Source organism: Danio aesculapii, chromosome 13, assembly GCF_903798145.1.
Source record: "Danio aesculapii chromosome 13, fDanAes4.1, whole genome shotgun sequence".
Lineage (NCBI taxonomy): Eukaryota > Metazoa > Chordata > Actinopteri > Cypriniformes > Danionidae > Danio > Danio aesculapii.
Genome location: NC_079447.1, coordinates 3,761,355 through 3,784,329, shown reverse-complemented (window position 1 = coordinate 3,784,329; position 22,975 = coordinate 3,761,355). Strand labels below are relative to the sequence as shown.

The 22,975-nt window shown below is 39.5% G+C and overlaps 1 protein-coding gene across 3 annotated transcripts in view; it reads left to right on the top strand.

Moving 5' to 3' along the window:
* LOC130239311 (signal-induced proliferation-associated 1-like protein 2) overlaps positions 1–22,575 on the top strand; it is a 175,312-nt gene extending 152,737 nt beyond the window's left edge. For all 3 annotated transcript variants that reach the window (XM_056470415.1, XM_056470416.1, XM_056470414.1), the window contains 5 exons: positions 2,306–2,528; positions 13,206–13,337; positions 19,645–19,762; positions 19,841–19,922; positions 21,871–22,575. In XM_056470415.1, the coding sequence (XP_056326390.1) occupies positions 2,306–2,528; positions 13,206–13,337; positions 19,645–19,762; positions 19,841–19,922; positions 21,871–22,017 (702 nt within the window). In that variant the 3' untranslated portion in view covers positions 22,018–22,575. The remainder of the gene's footprint in view (positions 1–2,305; positions 2,529–13,205; positions 13,338–19,644; positions 19,763–19,840; positions 19,923–21,870) is intronic.
* Positions 22,576–22,975: the final 400 nt, after the last annotated feature.

The window sequence follows — 22,975 nt, the reverse complement described above, 5'->3', positions numbered from 1 at the left end:
ATTTACAGCACAGCCGGTGCTGTCTACTTAGTTTGTTTTACATTAATGCGTTTGGCAGACTCTTTTATCCCAGGCAAATTGCATTCAAGTATACTTTAGTTCATCTCAGGAGAAGCGCATGTCTTCAAATAGACCTGAAAACTCAACTGTTCTATATAGTGATGCACGGCCCCGGGGCCACACTTACTCCTCTCATCCAGCTGACCAAATATGGCTGCGCTTTAGTCTGAAGCGGAAGAGCAGCAACACACACTCAACAGTGCACAGCTGCAGATAAAGAACAGGCTGTATTTATAACATCCTGCTGTTTAAAGACACAGTACGGTGAGGAGTTTCCATTCATTCAGTCCAAAACAAACCCACTAACTGCCTCCTGCTGGGAGAGAGATAGCGGAGAACGCTGGGACTTTAATTGTGTATATATATCTTTATATGATACGTTTAATTTATGAGGATTCTTTCATGAAAAAAGGAACAGATTTTGCTTTAATCTGCTTAAAATGTCTTTAGCTGTCACATTTGATCAATTGAATGCATCTTGGCTGAATAGCAGCATTCATTTGTGTTAAGAGAAATTCAATGGGAGATTATACCAACCCCTAATTTATCAACAGTGTGTCTCTTATAATAAAATTCTTACAGGTTTTTGTGTGTGGTCATTGCTTGTTATCTTGACCATTCTGGGACTTTGGTCATACATATGTTTGTAGAAGATTTGCAATAAAATATCTAATAAGAATATCAAAATTATTGATTCAAACGGTACATACACTCACCGGCTAATTTATTAGGTACACCTTACTAGTACTGGGTTAGAACCCCTTTTACCTTTAGAACTGCCTAAATACTTCGTGGCATAGATTCAACAAGGTACTGGAAATATTCCTTAGAGATTTTGCTCTGTATTTACATGATAGCATCACGCAGTTGCTGCAGATTTGTCGGCTGCACATCCATGATGCAAATTTCCCGCATCCCACATCCCACAGATGCTCTATTGGATTGAGCTCTGGTGACTGGAGGCCATTTGAGTACAGTGGACTCATTGTCATGTTCAAGAAACCAGTCTGAGATGATTTGCGCTTTATGATATGGTGCGTTATCCTGCTGGAAGTAGCCATCAGAAGATGGGGACACTGTGGTCATAAAGGGATGGACATGGTCAGCAACAGTACTCAGGTAGGCTGTGGCGTTGACACGATGCTCAATTGGTACTAATGGGCCCAAAGTGTGGTAAGAAAATATCCCCCACACCATTACACCACCAGCCTGAATTGCTGAAACAAGGCAGGATGGATCCATGCTTTCATGTTGTTGACGCCAAATTCTGACCCGACCATCCGAATGTGGCAGCAGAAATGGAGACTCATCAGACCAGGCAACGTTTCTCCAGTCTTCTATTGTCCAGTTTTGGTGAGCCTGTGTGAATTATAGCCTCAGTTTCCTGTTCTTAGCTGACAGGAGTGGCAACTGGCGTGGTCTTCTGCTGCTGTAGCCCATCCTCCTCAAGGTTGGACGTGTTGTGTGTTCAGAGATGCTCTTCTGCAGACCTCGGTTGTAACGAGTGCTTATTTGAGTTACTGTTGCCTTTCTATCAGCTGAACCAGTCTGGCCATTCTCCTATGACCTTTGGCATCAACAAGGCATTTGTGCCCACAGAACTGCCGCTCACTGGATATTTTCTCTTTTTCAGACCATTTTCTGTAAACCCTAGAGATGATTGTGCGTGAAAATCCCAGTAGATCAGCAGTTTCTGAAATACTCAGACCAGCCCATCTGGCACCAACATTCAAAGCTACTTAAATCCCCTTTCTTCCCCATTTTGATGCTCAGTTTGATCTGCAGCAGATCATCTTGACCATGTCAACATGCCTAAATGCATTGAGTTGCTGCCATGTGATTGGCTAATTAAAAATTTGTGTTAACAAGCAGTCGGACAGGTGTACCTAATAAAATTGCTGGTGAGAGTATATATAAATACAATGAATAAACAAATTTTATGTATTAATAAATATTGTCGTATTTTGAAAGATTATTTTGTTTATTTTTTATTTTTGTGCTTCTCTGATTAGTGTTTACAGATGTGTGGGTGGGATCAAACTGTCAATCACATTATAAACCAATAACAAATTAGTAATCATCCTATCAATTCTTCATGGACAACATAAAGCCTGGCCTAGAATATATGTCACAGTTGGGAAGATTTTGGACCTGTCATTTCATACTGGCTTTAACGACAAATTCTCCATGTTGATTGAGTATTATCTGTGATTGACGTTATATGCATGTGTGTGTCTCCTGAAAGGCATCAGCAGTGGGAAGCCTTTCCCCTCGACGTTCACTGTACCGCACACTGTCAGACGAGAGTGTGTGCAGCAGCAACAAAAAGGGCTCGTCGTACGCCAGCTCACGGAGCTCCATGCTGGACCAGGCCATGCCAAACGACATCCTGTTCAGCAGCACTCCAGCCTACCACAGCACACTACCCCCCCGCATCAGCCTCAGCCAGACCACATCCAACCTCAAGAGTGAGTACTATACCATCACACACACTATATAGACCAAACCACCCTCACAGACTACATAGACAACAACACCACTACACTTTACCCTACCACAGCACACTACCCCCTGCATCAGCCTCAGCCAGACAACATCCAACCTCAAGAGTGAGTACTGCACCATCACACACACTATATAGACCAAACCACCCTCACAGACTAAATAGACAACAACACCACCACGCTACCCCATCCCGCATCAGCCTCAGCCAGACCACATTCAACCTCAAGAGTGAGTACTGCACCATCACACACACTATATAGACCAAACCACCCACACAGACTATATAGACAACAACACCACCACGCTACCCCCTCCAGCATCAGCCTCAGCCAGACAACATCCAACCTCAAGAGTGAGTACTGCACCATCACACACACCATATAGACCAAACCACCCTCACAGACTAAATAGACAACAACACCACCACGCTACCCCATCCCGCATCAGCCTCAGCCAGACCACATTCAACCTCAAGAGTGAGTACTGCACCATCACACACACTATATAGACTAGGGTTGGGCATCTATGCTATAATGCCGATCCGATACGCATCTCGATACAAAGTATACGATCCGATATATTAACGATACATTTGTGACATATTGCGATGCAATACGATACGATTCACACCCATATCACGATACAATGCGATAATTCAGCACTAACTAATAAGATCAAGTTTATGTGATGATGTGAAAGAAGATGCAGTGCCATTGAATGAGTTTGATTATTTATTAACCAAGTAAAACCAAGACTTTTTACAAACTGGCTTTTCTCTCAGAGCCCGAGTGTCGGTTTACAGTAGAGGGCCATTTTAGAACATATGGCACATATTATTTAAGTATTTCCAAGATAAACAGAATGTATAACTGCAATATATATTAAAAAAATATATTTGCACTTTTTCAACATAAAGAATGTTTACTATTGCACAACAAGAATTGTGATTTAACTTTTCAACTATGAAAATAAGTTTTACAAACATATATTTTGCCACTGAATATTCAAAACGTAACACCGTCTATGTAGTGTGCTGTGGCAGTTACATATGATGCTGTAGCGCACGATGTCCAGCCGTCCACTGTAACCGCGACTCTTTGGGCTTTGTGCAGGGACTCCTCTATCTCTCTTCTTACTTTGTCGTACAGAGCAGGAATCTGTTTATCGGAGAATAGCTTTCGGTTTGGTATCTTATAACGAGGCTCCAAGACATGGAGGAGGTGTTTAAAACTTTCGTTCTCAGTGACACTATAAGGCTGAATATCTTTGCAGATAAACAATGCAATAGCATCCGTGATTGCCGTAGAGCGCGCGGAACTGTTAGCAAGCGGGGCATGGAAAAAACTTTCAATGCTTTTCTCACCACTTTTAGAGCTGTTAGCTACAGGTGAATCAGAGCAAGAAGCAGAGGATGCAGGAACACTGGAAGATGCTTCCACAACAACACCGTGGCGCCGCTTCAAGTGAGACATCAGATTCGTCGTACTGCCCGTGTATTTTACAGATGCGCGGCACATTTTGCAAATTGCATCTGTCTTGTCAAATCGTCCATCTTTCTTGTAAAATCCATAATGTTGCCATACTTTAGATTTAAAACCCAGTGGAGAATAAATTGTCTCGGCGTCCGACATGTTTATTTTGCTTCTCGCGCTTTCTGAGGGCGCATCACTAGCTTAATCCGCAAACCTGACCTGAGTTGTAGTGTAAGTGTAGTGTACACATCCGCAAATCCGTTGCTAAGGCATACTTTATGTAGGTCGATTAAATTATGCGCTAAAAACAGTTTGACAACACTTGTTAATAAATAAAAAATACATTCTATATTAAAAAGATAAGTTGTATCTTGGAAAAATCGATGCATCTCGCAAAAACCGATGCATCTCGATTTGCTTTTAATATTTCATTCATCCTCTGCTGCTCTACCGATGCACTCGCATCGTGCACGCGCATGACCGCGTATCGATACATATCGGTTTATCTTCCCATCCCTAATATAGACCAAACCACCCACACAGACTATATAGACAACAACACCACCACGCTACCCCCTCCAGCATCAGCCTCAGCCAGACCACATTCAACCTCAAGAGTGAGTTCTACACCCTTACACACACTATATAGACAACTAGACGACAGCACACTACCCCTCCCGCTTCGGCCTTAGCCAGAATACATCTAACCTCGAGTGAGTACTGTGAGCTACCCCCTGCATCAGCCTCAGCCAAACCACATCCAACATCAAGTGTACCGCACCATCACACACACTATATAAACAACAACAACACCCCGCACAGAATATGTAGACAACAACACCCTTTTCTTCCCCCTACCAAAGCACCACATCAAACCTCAAGAGTACTATACCCTCACAGACACTATAAAGACAACAAAACCACCCTCAGACCCTATAAAGACAACACCAACACCATCAGCCTCCCGCATCAGCCTCAGCCAAACCACATCCAACCTCAAGAGTGAGTCCTGCACCATCACACACACAATATACACCAAACCACCCTCATACACTATGTAGTCAACAGTACTACAGCCCACTACATCCACTTATCTCTTTTTTTACACACATCAGCGTTTTTATTTAGTGTAGATGAGAATCACACACATTTAAATCATCATATTAGAGAGTAAATGAAGACTGAAGCTCCTGTCATTCATGAACACATGTGTTTCGGCCTCATACAGTGCAGCAGACAGACACGCAGTTTCTCCTCCATCAGGAGTGTGTGTGTGTGTGTGTGAGAGATGCTTTACACCGTCTGAGGCCTTTCATACGGCATCTTTAATTAAACAGCAGGACGAGGAATATGACAGGTCTGAAGCGGCTCCGAGAGAACACACCTGTCACACTCTTCACATTCAGACACTGAGGAGCATATAAATGTCACTGTGTTAGATTACTATGTATATTGTACATTGCATAATGTTATACAATGACTTGCCTAATTACCCTAACTCTAGTTTACCTAGTTAAGCCTATAAATGTCACTTTAAGCTGATTACTAGTGTCTTGAAGAATATCTAGTCAAATATTATTCACTGTCATCATGGCAAAGATAAAATAAATCAGTGATATATAAGCATATATAGGTTCACCCCTCACAAATCTATCCTTTAAATTCAGATTTTAATAGGAAGCTCTACAATACAATATTATATTTGTGCATATACATTAGATTAGTCAACTGAGACCAAATCTGGAGCTTATCTAATATAATAACTTGGGATAACGGTCCAAAAACGAGTACAGCTAAATGTATTTGTTATAGAAAAATATTAACATTAACAATATTAACAATATTAAAGAAGAAAAATAAAGAGAAGCAAAAAAATGTATGAATTTAGTTGTAGTTTTCATTCATTCATTCATTCATTCATTCATTCATTCATTCATTCATTTTCCTTTTGGCTTAGTCCCTTTATTAATCCAGGGTCGCCACAGCGGAATGAACCGTCAACTTGTCTAGTACATGTTTTCCACAGCGGATGCCCTTCCAGCCGCAACTATCTCTGAGAAACGTCCACACACACTCATTCACACTCATGCTCTACGGACAATTTAACCTACCCAATTCACCTGTACCATGTCTTTGGACTGTGGGGGAAACCGGAGCACCCGGAGGAAACCCACGCGAATGTAGGGAGAACATGCAAACTCCACACAGAAACACCAACTGACCCAGCTGAGACTCAAACCAGCGACCTTCTTGCTGTAAGATGACAGCACTTCCTACTGCGCCACAGCGTCGCTCTAGTTGTAGTTTTGTAGGTTGTAATTTTGTTTTGCTATCATTTGATTGAATTTAATTGTATTATCTTTCAATATTTAAATATGTTTGGTGACTAAAATATTATTTTAATAAATATATCTGTTTAATAAATCTGTTTAGTTTAAATGGACCAAAAATACATACAATCACTGAGAAGTGGAGAAAAATATTTGTTTTCATTGATGCTGTACTCAATTATGCTGAGCACTGTATTATATTTTACCTAACAATATATAAAGCATATTTAGTTTTATTTTATATTAGTTATTTACTTAATTTATACAAAACATATGCTGGATAAGTTGGCAGTTCATTCCGCTGTGGCAACCCCAGATTATTATCATTATTTAAATAATATATTTGAATATCAGTTAATTCATTCATTTTCCTTTCGGCTTAATCCCTTGATTAATCCGGGGTCGCCACAGCGGAATGAACCACCAACTTATCCAGCCAGTTTTTACGCAGCGGATGCCCTTCCAGCCGCAACCCATCTCTGGGAAACATCCATACACACTCACTCACACTCATACACTACTGACAATTTAGCTTACCCAATTCACCTGTACCTTATGTATGCTGTGAGGCGACAGCACTACCTACTGCGCCTAATTATTTTATAATTATTTTATTTAGTCAATTATTTTAAATAACAATGTATTTATCTTAATATATTATACTTAATGATGTAAATATTTAATATTGTATTATGTATTTTTTTATTGTTTTTTTATCCATGTTCACTGATATAATGAATTGTCATTATACTTGTATTATAAATAATTGCATTTGCTACAGTTGTCAGAATTATTAGCCCTCCTTTAATTTTATTTTTAATATTTCCCAAATTATGTTTAACATAGCAAGAAGAATAAAAGCAGTTACTAATTTTTTAAACACCATTGTAAGGTCAATATTATTAGCCCCTTAAAGCTATTTTTTTCTGATAGTCTACAGAACAAACCATCATTATACAATAACTTGCCTAATTACCCTAACCTGCCTAGTTAACCTAATTAACCTAGTTAAGCCTTTAAATGTCACTTTAAGCTGTATAGAAGTGTCTTGAAGAATATCTAGTAAAATACTATTTACTGTCATCATTACAAAGATAAAATAAATCAGTTATTAGAGATGAGTTATTAAAACTATTATGATTAGAAATGTGTTGAAAAAATCTGCTCTCCTAACAGCCCAGTATATTGATTCAATTCAATTCACCTTTATTTGTATAGCGCTTTTACAATGTAGATTGTGTCAAAGCAGCTTTACATCGAAGATCATAGTAAATAGGAACAGTGTAGTTCAGTTTGTAGTGTTTAAGTTCAGTTCAGTTTAGCTCAGTTCAGTGTGGTTTAATAATCACTACTGAGAGTCCAAACACTGAAGAGCAAATCCAACGATGCGCAGCTCTACAGATCCCGAAGCATGCAAGCCAGTGGCGACAGCGGAGAGGAAAAAACTTCACCAATTGGCAAAAGTGAAGAATTAAGAAACCTCGAGAGAACCAGGCTCAGATGGGAACGACCATTTCTCCGCTGGCCAAACGTCTTGTGCAGAGCTGCAGTCTAGGCGCCGGAGGCTGGAAGCTGGACCTCAGCGAAGACTCGTCTTTCCCTGGAGCGTCACAGGAATCAGTCTCATACTCTCCACTCCTCCATGACCACCATAGCAGCTGCTTAGTATACGGCCTGGTCCAGGATATGGAAACCTTGGGATCATCTCGTCGATGGTTTTAGATTGAATCAGTGGCAGTGCATAGTCTGAGGGCCTCAGGATGAGTATCCCCAGGTAGAAATAGAGAATAAAGAGAATAATTAGCGTAGCTGCTGTTCATAGTGTATATAAAAGAGATGCAGAAATCTGCGTGGAGCACATTCATGTTTCATGAGTGTATGCTTTACTAAAGAGATAGGTCTTTAATCTATTTTTGAACTGCGAGAGTGTGTCTGAGCCTCAGGCATTATCAAAAAGGCTATTCCAGAGTTTAGGAGCCATAGATGAGAAGGCTCGACCTCCTTTAGTAGACTTTGCTATTCTAGGTACTACCAGAAGCCCTGAGTTTTGAGATCTTAAAGAGCGAGTTGGATTGTAGCGAGACAGAAGATTGGTTAGATAACAGGAGCTAGATTATTTAAGGCTTTATAGGTAAGAAGCAATATTTTATAATCAATACGAAACTTAACAGGCAGCCAGTGTAAGGAGGATAAAATTGGGGTGATGTGATCAAATTTTCTAGACCTGGTGACAACACTGGCAGCTGCATTTTGTACTAGCTGAAGTTTGTTAGTAGAACAAATTGATGGGGACTCTATACTGCTCATTGAGCAGATGAGATGTTAAACTGAGGTCCTGACACTCTGTGGTTGTTAGAAATCCCAGGATGTTCTTAGAAAAAGAGCAGGTGTTTAACCCTGGCATCCTGGCCAAATTTTCCCACTGGCCTCTGTCCATCATGGCCTCCTAACCATCCCTATATGATAATTGGCTTCATCACTCTGTCACCTTTCCACCAATCAGCTGGTGTGTGCTTTGAGCGCTTTGAGTGTCCAGAAAAGCTCTGTTTAATTGTATGGAATTATTAATTAGTTTAATAATTTAATAATATACTTTAATGTGACTAAATTGTATCACAATAATTATATTCTAATATAATTACATCTTTTTTGTTTCTCTATAATTATTATATATATTTATTATATGTGTTTTTAATCATATTTCATGCACATGTGATAAATATATAATATATATTATTACTAATAGAAACAAATACTAATAATATACAAAAATATATTAACGGTATGTATTATTATCTGAATAATATTTACTGTTCGATGTTAAAGCTTGACTTAAGGAATAAACCCTCATCTAGGATATCCGTCTGCTGCTGATTATCTATAATAAGCTAAAGCTTGTGTAGATGTGCTGCAAGCGACACATGAAGCACATGACAGGTAAAGCCACAATCACGCAGACCAGAGCAAACAATGGTGTCTAATTGGGTTTAGAGCATGTGTGATATGAACACATTGAGCGGGTTAATCAGTGTGAGGGCTGTTTTTCCAGTGATTGCGTCTGATTGATTGGACACTGAGCAGTTTGCTGGATTTCTTCTCATCTGGTGGAGGTTTAATGTGACGGATGCTTCGCTCTGCTGCTTGAGATGTTAGTGTTTATGACGGATGTACAGTGAGAGGTTTGGACAGACTCAAGTGATTGAGAAATGAGGGTCTGCTGATAAACACACACCACTGACAGCACCGCAGATCTGCAGGATGACTTATTTAAAGCTGGACAGAAAGTGCTGAAACATGTCAGAGAGAAATGTGATGTTGGTGATGTTACCCAGGGCGATGCAGTGGCGTAGTAGGTAGTGCTGTCGCCTCACAGCAAGAAGGTCGCTGGTTCGAGCCTCGGCTGGGTCAGTTGGCGTTTCTGTGTGGAGTTTGCATGTTCTCCCTGTATTCGCGTGGGTTTCCTCCTGGTGCTCCGGTTTCCTCCACAGTCCAAATACATGTGGTACAGGTGAATTGGGTAGGCTAAATTGTCCGTAGTGTATGTGTGTGTGAATTAGTGTGTTTCCCAGTGATGGGTTGCATCCGCTGCATAAAACAAATGCTGGATAAATTGGTGGTTCATTCCACTGTGGCGACCCCAGATTAATAAAGGGACTAAGCCGAAAAGAAAATGAATGAATGAATGAATGATGTTACCCAATACAAAAAAATACAAGTATTTACAGTGTGTGTAAAACTGTAATACATGTAACTGCAATACTAACAATATTCATTTTTATACCAATATAACATATATTTTACTATAAATATATAAATTAATTTATAAATCAAACATTTTATATGCAGTGATAATGGATGATTATTATATATTACAAATAATATTAATGATAATTATCCTAATAAAATTAAATGATAATATTTATACTTCTATAATACTTGTTCAATACAATTTGAGTTTTTTCTGTTAATAAAAATAATAAATATTTTGAAGAATGTTGTAAACCTGTAACAACTCACTTCCATAGTACAAAAGTCACTGGTTACAGGTTTCCAGCATTCTTCAAAATATCTTCTTTTGTGATGAACAGAAAAAAAAAACCCTCAAACTTGTATGGCACAAGTAAAAGATGGGTAAATGATGACAGAACTTTCATTTTGTTGATATATTGTTTTAAATATAGCTGCATTTTATATTGTACATAAAGTATATATTCTATTATTAATTCTTTATTATATGATGTTCATGCATTTTGTTTGTTGGAAAAATCTAGTCATTGCATGAATGTTAATTCCCATATTAAATCCCCTACAAACAGTTTGTGCTCTTGAAATATGAAATTGAGGAGTGTCCGGAGTAATGTACGCCTGTACTATGATAATACTATGATAATAAATATGAAGATAAAAAATATAGTTCTTAAAATGGTTGCCAGTGTAAAGAATGGCATAACTCACAGCACAGCTACAATGGTAATGATAGAGAGGAATGGTATCGTCACTTTCAGAAGAATTTTCCCAGCTGATGAACGATAAAACAGATTTCAGTAAAAATGAAAGGGCTTGTGCAATTTAAAGCTGAAGACAACACTATGGAGAAACACACACTGCCTGATGTTAAGCCCACTTTTCAAAGATTATTTAAATACTACCCGGGGTTCTCAAACTCAGTCCTGGAGGTCTGGTGTCCTGCAGATATTAGCTCCAACCCCAGTCAGACACACCTGGGGTAGCTAATCAAGCTCTTAAGCTGCGGTCACACTAGAATTTTCTCCCCATAGACTTCCATTCATACGCACGTGAATGCGTCTGACCAGAAACGCAAACTTCTGAAAGTCATGCTGGTAAATTGAAGTATAAAAATAAAAGTAGCACAGGAATCCAGTTTCAGTGTGTTTGGCTGCGTCCGAAACCGCCAACTACTCAGTAGGTACTGCATTTGAATTTTAACGTACTACTCGGCCGTTAGAAAAGTACGTTCTATACAGTATGAATGTAAGAAGTATGAATGGAATTCGGACGTACTACATCTGCCATTTTGTCTACCTGCGTCAGTTGCGTTGCTTCACTCCCATTCATGAATTCTATCGCAGGGCATCATGGGATAGTGCAGCATGCATAGGATGCGCACTCCAGAATCTCACCGGAAGTAGTTAGTCATCCGGGTATTTCTCGCATACTGATTCTGGAATTCTATGAATTCAGACATATACTCGGCTCGCATATTGATTTTAGCGTACTATATAGTATGGAAGTATGCGGTTTCGGACGCAGTGTGTGTTGAAAATGTGGCGGAACTGATTGTAGGTGCGTCCCAAATCGCACACTTTTGCACTATTCTACGTCATTTTGCATTATAAATAGTGTAAGTATAGTGCGTTCACATTGAAAACACTAAAAATAAATGCTAAAAATGCACTTTAACAACCCTTATGATCCACTTATTCAACCATTAAAATAAAGTTTGGAAGGATGGATACTTCTCGCACTCAACGACTGTAGCTTTACTCAGGTAACAGAAGGGGCGGAGCTTTCGGGCACTGATGCTGGAGTATTTATTTTAGATTGTTAAAGCAGAATTCTCCTACGAGAGTGGTTATAGCGCCTCCTGGTGGTGAATGTAGTTATACTCACGGCAGGTATTATTTGGTAGTTTGGTCATTTATTTGACTAACTTGGCAACCGTCAAACGTTGTGTTGGAAATGGTTTGAATTTTCGCTTAGCAAAAAAACCCATTAGTGTTCCATTTAGGACGACTCTACATACATATACTATGCTGTTGAGAGTGCATAAGTACATAGTGCATAGTGTGTCATTTGGGACGCAGTTTACAGATTGCTAAATTGACTGATTGATTATTGACAATGAGAGCACCTGCTGGTTACAAGAGCTAATGCACAAATGAAAGCACAATCTAAAGATAAACAGATCATTATCGTTCATCTGTGTGGTCACACAATTATATTTATTGTTATATTTATAGTTAAATAGGAATACTAAAGTTAAATATGAGTTACGCGAGTAAATTACATTAAAAAGTCAATGCAGATGTGCAAATAGAGGCAAGTTGTGGCCAGGTATCACAACTGGCGTGGCATATGCAATGTGCTTGCCGTGAATGAGCAAAATTCACCTCAGTTGCATCTAATGGCAAGTTGAAGTAAATGAACTCAAGTGGAAAATGTGTGTAAAGGGAAAAAATTCTGCAAGCAAACTAGAGTTAAGGGCAGCATGGTGGCGCAGTGGGTAGCACGATCAGCAAGAAGGTTACTGGTTCGAGCCACGGCTGGGTCAGTTGGCGTTTCTGTGTGGAGTTTGTATGTTCTCCTTGTGTTAGCGTGGGTTTCCTCCGGGTGCTCACGTTTCCCCGACAAGTCCAAACACATGCGCTATAGGTGAATTGGGTAAGCTAAATTGTCCGTAGTGTATGTGTGTGAATGAAAGTTTATGGGTGTTTCCCAGTGATGGGTTGCAGCTGGAAGGGCATCCGCTGCGTAAAACATATGCTGGATAAGTTTGTGTTTAAACCCTGGATTAATAAAGGGACTAAGCCGAAAAGAAAATGAATGAATAAGTGACACGGTGCATCTGGTCTGAACTCAGCATTAGAAACACAGAAATAAGGCGACTATTCATCTCTCATTCTCCAATCACTGGTTATGAAGCTGACGTTTCCTGATCTTGTGTTTTAAAAAGCACTAGCTGTTTATTCCTCATGCTGTTTCTCTTCAGGGTCGTCATTATCGTGACCTTTTGACCTCCTGGATGTGTGTTTCCTCAGAGTGTTCACAGTGATGTGTGCAGCCGCTCAACCGTCTGTCTCTCTTTCTGTCTCTTCAGATGAGTTCTGGTTCTCTGACGGCTCTCTCGCCGACCGGGCCAAGTTCAGTGACCCGGGCCTCATGCCTCTGCCAGACACGGCCAGCGGACTCGACTGGTCACACCTCGTGGATGCAGCCAGAGCTTTCGAAGGTACAGCAGTGTGTGTGTGTGTGTGTGTGTGTGTGTGTGTGCGTGTGTGTGTGTGTGTGTAGGTGTGTGTGTGTGTGTCTCAGAGATGATTCACAATGCTTTTTGAGCCACAAAATACGCTCTTCTTCTATATTGACTACTCAATTTAAGTTTTCTGTATTTGAAGTGCACTATAGGACAGCGGTTCCCAACAGAGTGGTCCCGGCCCACAAGGGGCCCTCAGCGAGGTCTGTGGGGGGTCGCGTCATAATTTAAAACATTAGCAGTGGACAATTACGAGAACGATCATCTTGCCTTAGTTCATTTTATCCCCTGGCTGACCAAAAAATGGACAAATTTGTAATTCGTCCTCCACATAAAAGACAGAGGGCCCTATTATACACCCGGCGCAATTCGGCACAAGGCGCGACGCAATAGTTGTTTGCTAGTTTCAGCTCGGCGCAAGAGTCGTTTTGGACCATGATGTTTAAATAGCAAATGCATGTTAATTAATTAAAAAATTAATTATGTATAGACTAATAGATGTCTGTAAGTACAACACGTTTCCCCATCCACGAGAGTAAAAGTGAAAGTAAATAATGAGGGGGCTCATCTCACATTCTCGCGCTGCAGATGCTCTGTTTAACTGTTTTCTCGCTAGTGAAGCACTCAGTTTTTACACTTACAAAGTCCGCCATGTAAATAGCAAATGCACCATGGCGCAGCGCAACTGGCTCTTAAAGGGAATGGGAGATGAGACTCTTATTGGTTTATTCTCAAAACACACCTATAACTCATTAAGAGAATAAGCTCAACCCTGTTAGACCATGTGCCAGGGCGCAAAGTGGATTTTTCCATCCTTAAAATAGCAAAAGTGGATTCTGACACGCCTTTAATGCGTTTGCATTTTGGACTTTGCGCATGGATCGTCAAAATAGAGCCCAGAGTCTCACTCATTCACCTTCTGCAGCTAATAATAATGATCCAAGCATACTGGACCCAGGTGAGGAAGCTCCAAACATTTCGGTTCACAACACAGGAAACACGAAATGCAGGAAATACCAAGATGGTTATCTGAGCTATGGTTTTATTCCATTTTCTTAAAGCAAAGAGTCCCTGACCCAGCCACAGTGCACTATTTGCGCCAGAGTACTAATGCATGAGGCTGTCCAAATTAATAAGACATTTGCAGATGACTCATACCAATACCCAATACAAATGGTCTACTGATGTTTTGCTTTTAGAATTTACATTAGGCTATTATTTGTGCATAAGCATATTTAGATATAGTACTGAACATACCGTTTGTTTGAAAACAACATATTTTGTCGTCATTACTGCAAACTTGTATGAGCGATAATATCATTAAATGTGGAGGGGGGCCTTACAATATTTTCCTGGGGAAAAGGGGTCTCAGGCAAAAAAAAAGGTTGGGAACCACTGTTATGGAATTGGATGAACTAAATTGGTCGTAGTGTAGGAGTGTGTGTGTGTGAATGTGAGAGTGTATGGGTGTTTCCTAGTACTGGGTTGCAGCTGCAAGGGCATCCACTGTGTAAAACATATGCTGGAATAGTTGGCGGTTCATTCTGCTGTGGCAAACCCTGATAAATAAGGAACAAAGCCGAAGGAAGTGAATGAATGAATATTGGTTTGTCTTGATAATTATTTTCTTCTTTTTGTATCAGCCAACAATCATCACACAAATGTTCTTTCTGAGTTAATTTCATGAAATCAGTCTAATGTTGCAGGAAAATTAAAGAAATGCAATTGTAATTAGTCATTTTAAATAATTTTAGGTCCTATTTTATGGATTTATTGTGGATCCTACACCAGAAGCTGCTCTCAGATCAGTGTTTGGTGTCTAATTTTGGCTCTGCTTCCTGAGTTTTGACACTGAGGATATAAGAAAACTGCTAGTCATCACGAGTCGCCCACTTACAGTTGAAACCAGAAGTTTACATACACTCTAAGACAGTGTTTCCCAACCCTGTTCCTGGAGGCACACCAACAGTTCGTGTTTTGGATGTCTCCCTCATCTGACCCATTAACTTCAGGTTTTGGAGTCTCTTCTAATGTTCTGATGAGTTGTTTCAGGTGTGTTTGATTAGGGAGAGAATGAAAATGTGTACTGTTAGTGTGCCTTCAGGAATAGGGTTGGGAAACTCTGCTCTAAGAAACATAACCATTTAAAAAAAATGTCTGATGGTAAATCAGACTAAACGTTTACTATTTTAGGTCCATTAGGATTACCTAATTACATTTGCTAAATGCCACAATAAGGGGAGAATTTTTTATTAATAATCTAGATGGTCAAAAGTTTGCACACATTTCCTTGGTATTTTTTTTAGCTTTGCTTTTAAACTGTATAACTTTGGTCAAATGTTTTGAGTATCCTTCAACAAGCTTCTCGCAATAGTTTGAAGGAATTTTGGCCCATTCCTCCTGACAGAATTGGTGTAACAAATCTTGGAGTCAGATTTGTAGGCTGTCTTGCTCGCACAAGCTTTTTCAACTCTGCCCACAAATTTTCAATAGGATTGAGATCAGGGCTTTATGATGGCCACTCCAAAACATTCACTCTGTTGTCCTTAAAGCACATTTGAACTCATTTGGCAGTATGCTTAGGCTCATGGTCTGTTTGGAAGACCCATTTGTGGCCAAGTTTTAATTTCCTGGCTGATGTCTTGAGATGTTGCTTCAGTATTTCTACATGATGTTCTTTCTTCATGATGCCATCTATGCTGTGAAGTAGACTAGTCCCTCCTGCAGCAAAACAGCCCCACAACATGATGCTGCCGCCCCCATACTTCACAGTTGGGATGGTGTTCCTAGGCTTGTAAGCTTCCCCCTTTGTCCTTCAAATGTAACACTGGTCATTATGGCCAAACAGTTCAATCTTAGTTCCATCAGACCACAGGACATCTCTCCAAACATTAGTCTTTTTCCCAGTGTAATTTAGCTAATTGTAATCAGTTTTTTTTTGTTGATTCTGGCTTGTTGATTTTCCCATGTTGTCTCACAAGGAAGCAGTGAGTTTGAGCTTTTCCTTAAATACTATTCTACAGTTGTGCCTCCAATTAACTCAAATGTTGTCAATTAGCCAATCAGAAACTTCCAAAACCCTGACACCATCATCTGAGCTTTTTCAGAGGAATAATAATAATATTGTATGTAAACTTGACTTTCAAGAAAAGTTATAACAATTTCTCAACAAATCTCTCATTATTCTGCTATCAAGCATAACAGAAACAAATGTGATAATCCTAGATTACCTAAAAGAGAAAATGTTTAGTCACATTAACATTTGACTTTGTTTAAAATGGTTATGTGCCGTTTTATAGTGTATGTAAACTTCTGCTTTCAGCTGTATGTGAGATTATAAACATTAGTTCTGCTGTTTTTAACACTTCTTCTTTTGGTGTTGTGCTCGCTGATGCAAATGGAGGGCAAATATGTTGTTTGCTATATTTATCTCTCAGTGTTTTTAATGCAGTGTTATTCTGGGTCACAGAGAGACCTAGAAAAAAAAAGCATCTCCTCTAAAAGTGTAACTTTGTCTCCAAATATTGCATCAGTCTGTGTTTGGGAAGGAGTCTGGGTTTGTTTTAGGAGGCCTGTGTTGGGTCAGTGGTCAATCTAAACATTCAGAATGAGGATTTACTTCCTGATGCTTTTCTTCACTTTGGTTTTTTCCCATCAGTGTTTAGTATTGAAATATTACCGTCTTTAATAAAATCAACATTTTATTATTTATATATAAGGGCTGCTCAATATTGGGAAAATCTAACATTGCAAAAATTTGTTTTTCTGCTATATATACAGTGCATCCGGGAAAGTGTTCATAACGCTTCACTTTTTCCATATTTCCATATGTGACAGCCTTATTCAAAATGGATTAAATTCATTTATTTCCTCAAAATTCTACACACAATATCTCATAATGACAATGTGAAGAAAATATTTCTTGAAATTGTTGCAAATTTATAAAAAATAAAAAAGCTGAAAAATCTCATGTACATCAGTATTCACAGCCTTTGCTCAATACTTTGTTGATGCACCTTTGGCAGCAATTACAGCCTCGAGTCTCTTTGAATATAATGCCACAAAATTGGCACACCTGTCTCTGGGAATTTTTGCCCATTCCTCTTTGCAGTACCTCTCAAGCTCTACAGCCATTTTCAGATCTCTCCAGAGGTGTTCAGTAGGATTTAGGTCTGGGCTCTGGCTGGGCAAGCCACTCCATTGATATTTTGGCAGTGTGCTTCCTGCTGGAAGATGAACCGTCACCCCAGTCTGAATTCAGGAGCACTGTGAAGCAGGTTTTCCTTCAGGATGTCTCTGTACATTGCTGCATTCATCTTTCCCTCTATCCTGACTAGTCTTCCAGTTCCTGCTGCTGAAAAACATCCCCACAGCATGATGCTGCCACCACCATGCTTCACTGTAGGGATGGTATTAGCCTGGTGATGAACGCTGCCTGCTTTTCTCCAAACGTAACACCTGGCGTTCACTCCAAAGAGTTCAATTTTAGTCTGATCAGACCAGAGAATTTAGTTTCTTATGGTCTGAGAGTCCTTCAGATGCCTTTTGGCAAATTCCAGGCGGGGAGTGGCTTCAGTCTGGCCACTCTACCATACAGGCCTGATTGGTGGATTGCTGCACAGATGGTTGTCCTTCTGTAAGATTCTCCTCTCTCCACAGGAAAACACTGAAGCTCAGACAGAGTGACCATCTAGTTATTGATCACCTCCCTGACTAAGGCTCTTCTCCCCCGATCACTCAGCTTACATGCCCGGCCAGCTTTAGTAAGAGTCCTGGTGGCTTCAAACATCTTCCACTTAAAGATGATGGAGCCTACTGTGCTCACTGGAACCTTCAGAGCAGCAGAAATTTTTATGTAACCTTACCCAGCCTCGTAGGTCCACAGGTAATTCCTTTGCCTTCATGCTTGGTTTGTGCTTTGACATGCACTGTCAACCCTGGGACCTTATATAGACAGGTGTATGCCTTTTCAAATCATGTCCAATTAAATAAATTGACCACAGGTGAACTCCAATGAAGCTGCTGAAACATCTCAAGAATGATCAGTGGAAACAGAATGTAGAGCTTCAAAGGCTGTGAATACTGATGTACATGTGATTTTACAGCTTTTTTATTCTTAATAAATTTGCAACAATTTCAAAAACTCTTTTTCCACATTGTCATTATGGGGGATTGTGTGTAGAATGTTGAGGAAATAAATGAATTGAATCTATTTTGGAAAAAGGCTGTAACATGAAAAAGGTGAAACGAGTGAAGCGCTATGAATACTTCCGGATGTTCCGTATAGATACATACATTTTGTGACATTTTACTTGTAAGACTGAAAGGTTTATTCTGCAAAAACAACCATCCTGGATGTACTTCATCATGCTTATTGCATGCCTACTTTTTAGAAATTAGACACAAGACATTGTTCTGAGCCGAAGTTTATTAGTTATTTAATTAAACACAAACCTGACAGAAACGAAATGGCCTGCTTAAACTAATAACACTAATAAGCAGAATCATTTTGACCATCAGTGAATATGTTCACATCCATGTTTATATGCTTGTCTCTCACGTCACTGTTTGGTGATCTTTTGGCTGAATAATACAATGGTTAGTGTATACTCCCTTCAGCTGTTTTCATGTCTGTCAGCTTTGCCTTTAATTAAAGAATTAATAAACTATTACAGTTTAAAATCTAAAATAAAATACTATTTTAAGATAGTTGGCATTTCTGTGTGGAGTTTGCATGTTCTGCCTGCTTTCGCGTGGGTTTCCTCCGGGTGCTCCAGTTTCCCCCACAAGTCCAAAGACATGTGATACAGGTGAATTGGGAAAGCTAAAATTGTCTAGTGTATGTGTGTTAATGAGAATGTGTGGGTGTTTCCCAGTGGTGGGTTGTGGCTGGAAGGTCATCCGCTGCTTAAAACATATGCTGGATAAGTTGGCGGTTCATTCCTCTGTGGCGACCCTGGATTAATAAGGGGACTAAGCCGAAAAGAAAATGAATGAATGAAATACATACAATTACAAATATTCACACATACAATGGCATTAGTTACATACATTCACATGAGGTGTGTTTTGTGTGTATTTTAAACGTTTTGTGTGATGCGAAGGATAAACCACTTAGATGTCTTCCATATAAAAACAGCTTTTACATTAAAATTGATGCAGATTTCAAAATATAATGTTTTTAATGACCAATTAATGCATAATAAGATGATGTGTACAGCCATGTCAGTGTATTTTTGGAGTTTGAATAGGTTGTGATGTTGAGAACTGTGTGTGTGTTCAGACCAGCGTGTGGCCTCGTTCTGCACCATGACAGACATGCAGAGAGCAGAAGCACTGCAGATTTCTCGAGAACTCACTAGACGTGTGGCGGCGGCTGAAGGAGCAGCGCTGGAGTCTGGGTGAGTTTACACACACGCACACACACACACACACACTCAGAGCATCTGTGTGGAGTCTGATGTCTTCTGTGTCTGCAGAGATACGTCTCCTGCCACATTGACCGGCAAAGTCAACCAGCTGGAGGTGATCCTGAGACAGCTGCAGTACGACCTCAAGAAGGTGAGTGACAGACGACTGCTGGACGATGCGTTACACCAACACTCAACCTGATTTACATGTTTGGAAAATTATTTATAAAAAAAAAAAAAGAATATATTCTTACATTTTAATTAGTAAATTAAAAGTAACCATCATACATGTTTTCATAAAAATAAAATACTTAAATGTAAGTTAACATTTCCATACAAACAAACTTAGTTTAAAACATATAAAAGAAAGTTTGTACAAATGTTTACAATTTAATAAGTGAATTTGACATCAACACATACGGTATGAATATATACAGTTGACATCAGAATTATTAAATCCCCTTTAAAGATTTTCTTTCTTTTTTAAATATTTCCCAAATGATGCTTAACAGCAAGGAAATTTTCACAGTATGTCTGATAATATTTTTTCTTCGGGAGAAAGTCTTATTTGTTTTATTTTGGATAGAATAAAAGTAGTTTTTAAATTTTTTAAAAGCGATTTTAAGGTCAAAATTATTAGCCCCTTTAAGCTATATTTTTTCCCAATAGTCTACATAACAAACCATCATTATGCAATAACTTGCCGAATTACCCTAACCTGCCTAGTTAACCTAATTAAGCCTTTAAATGTCACTTTAAGCTGTATAGAAGTGTCTTGAACAATATCTAGTCAAATATCATTTACTGACGGGGGCTAATAATTCTGACTCCAACTATATATATTTATATGTATACATACAAACTCACTATCCACTTTATTAGGTACACCTTACTAGTACTGGGTTGGACCCCATTTTGCTTTCAGAACTGCCTTAATCCTTCGTGGCATAGATTCAACAAGCTATTGGAAATATTCCTCAGAGATTTTGCTCCATATTGACATAATAGCATCACGCAGTTGCTGCAGATTTGTTGACTGCACATCCATGATGCCAATCTCCCGTTCCACCACTCTATTCCAGTGCTCTATTGGATTGAGCTCTGGTGACTGTGGAGGCCATTCTAGTACAGTGAACTCATTGTCATGTTCAAGAAACCAGGCTGAGATGATTCATGCTTTATGACATGGTGTGTTATCCTGCTGGAAGTAGCCATCAGAAGATGGAGACACTGTGGTCATAAAGGGATGGACATGGTCAGCAACAATACTCAGGTAGGCTGTGGTGTTGACATGATGCTCAATTAGTACTAATGGACCCAAAGTGTGCCAAGAAAATATCCCCCACACCATTACACCACCACCACCAGCCTGAACCGCTAATACAAGGGAGGATGGATCCATGCTTTCATGTTGTTGACGCCAAATTCTGAGCCGACCATCCGAATGTTGCAGCAGAAATGGAGACTCATCAGACCAGGCAACGTTTCTCCAATCTTCTATTGTCCAGTTCTGGTGAGCCTGTGTGAATTGTAGCCTCAGTTTCCTGTTCTTAGCTGACAGGAGTGGCACCCGGCGTGGTCTTCTGCTGCTGTAGCCCATACGGCTCAAGCTTGGACGTGTTGTGTGTTCAGAGATGCTCTTCTGCAGATCTCAGTTGTAATGAGTGCTTATTTGAGTTACGGTTGTCTTTCTATCAGCTGGAACCAGTCTGGACATTCTCTTCTGACCTCTGGCAGTTTGCGCCCACAGAACTGCCGCTCACTGGATATTTTCTCTTTTTCAGACCACTCAGAGCAGCCCATCTGGCACAAACGAAGTCACTTAAATCCCCTTTCTTCCCCATTCTGATGCTGACTTGAACTGCAGATCATCTTTACCACATGCCTAAATGCATTTTTTGCAGAAATTTACGTTAACGAGCAGTTGGACAGGTGTTACTAATAAAGTAGCCAGTGAGTGTAAAAATAAATATAAATAGAACGATAGATAGATAGATAGATAGATAGATACACACACTCAATTAAAAATTTACAGCATCAGCAAATGCTTTTTTTTTTTTACATTTCATACAAGTGTGTCTTCTTCTTCTTGTGTGCAGGAGAAGGAGGATAAGGCAATCCTGCAGGTGGAGGTGCAGCATCTGCGTCAGGATAACATGCGTCTGCAGGAAGAGAGTCAGACCGCTGCCGCGCAGCTCCGCAAGTTCACAGACTGGTTCTTCCACACCATAGACAAGAAGCCTTGATGGAGACCAAGAATATCAGCCGTATCTGTGGAATGTAAGTAGATACTGGAGAATGTGCTAAACCGGGGTCCTGGAGGCGGATTATGAATGTAGCGCTGCAAGACTTTTCATCTTCTGCCTCAGACATATAAAGCGGTACCTTCTTCACTCTCCTCACGTCCGCAGTTTTAGTGTCCCGAATCTGCAATAATCCGTGGCAGAAACGCTGGTGTTTGCGCCGAGAGCCTCCGGTCAATGGTTGTGTATTTAACACTGTTATTTAAGCTTATTTAACCTGATTTTCTGGACTGCATCAGGCTTGTTGAAGGCCTTACTGTGACGGCTGTAGCTTCGCCAGGACTGCACCTGAAATCAGAGATATATTGATTGATTATTGATGAGGATTTTGTGTCTGGTCTCCCTCATTCCAACATTTGGATGCTGCTAGATCAACACGTTGTTGGTTTGTACGCTTTTACAAGATGTGTTTCTCTGTAAATGGGTTTCATGTAAAGATGCGACGTTACTTGGTTGGTTGCTTCTTTTTTTTTTTTTAAATAAATGTAGTATGTAAAATGATGCTGTTTTTTGAGGGTTTCTTTTTTTTTGATGTTTTAGGCAAATATTCATTACTATTTACATCTTTTGTAATTTTAAACATTATTTTAAATTTAAAAATTATGCATTTAATAGTATGTATATGTTGTATTATAGTTCATTATAATATCATGTACATTTTATGTTATTTATCAATTTCATTAATGAATGGGAAATGTGCTTGGGTTCTAATAATATATATTATTAATAATATAAACAATTTTTATATATATATATATATATATATATATATATATATGATCATTTGGAAAAGTGTCAGAAGGTGGATTTTTCCCATGAATCATCTGTTCTGCATCCCAATCATCACCAATACTGCAGAAGACCTACTAGAACCCACATGGAGCCAAGATTCTCATAGAAA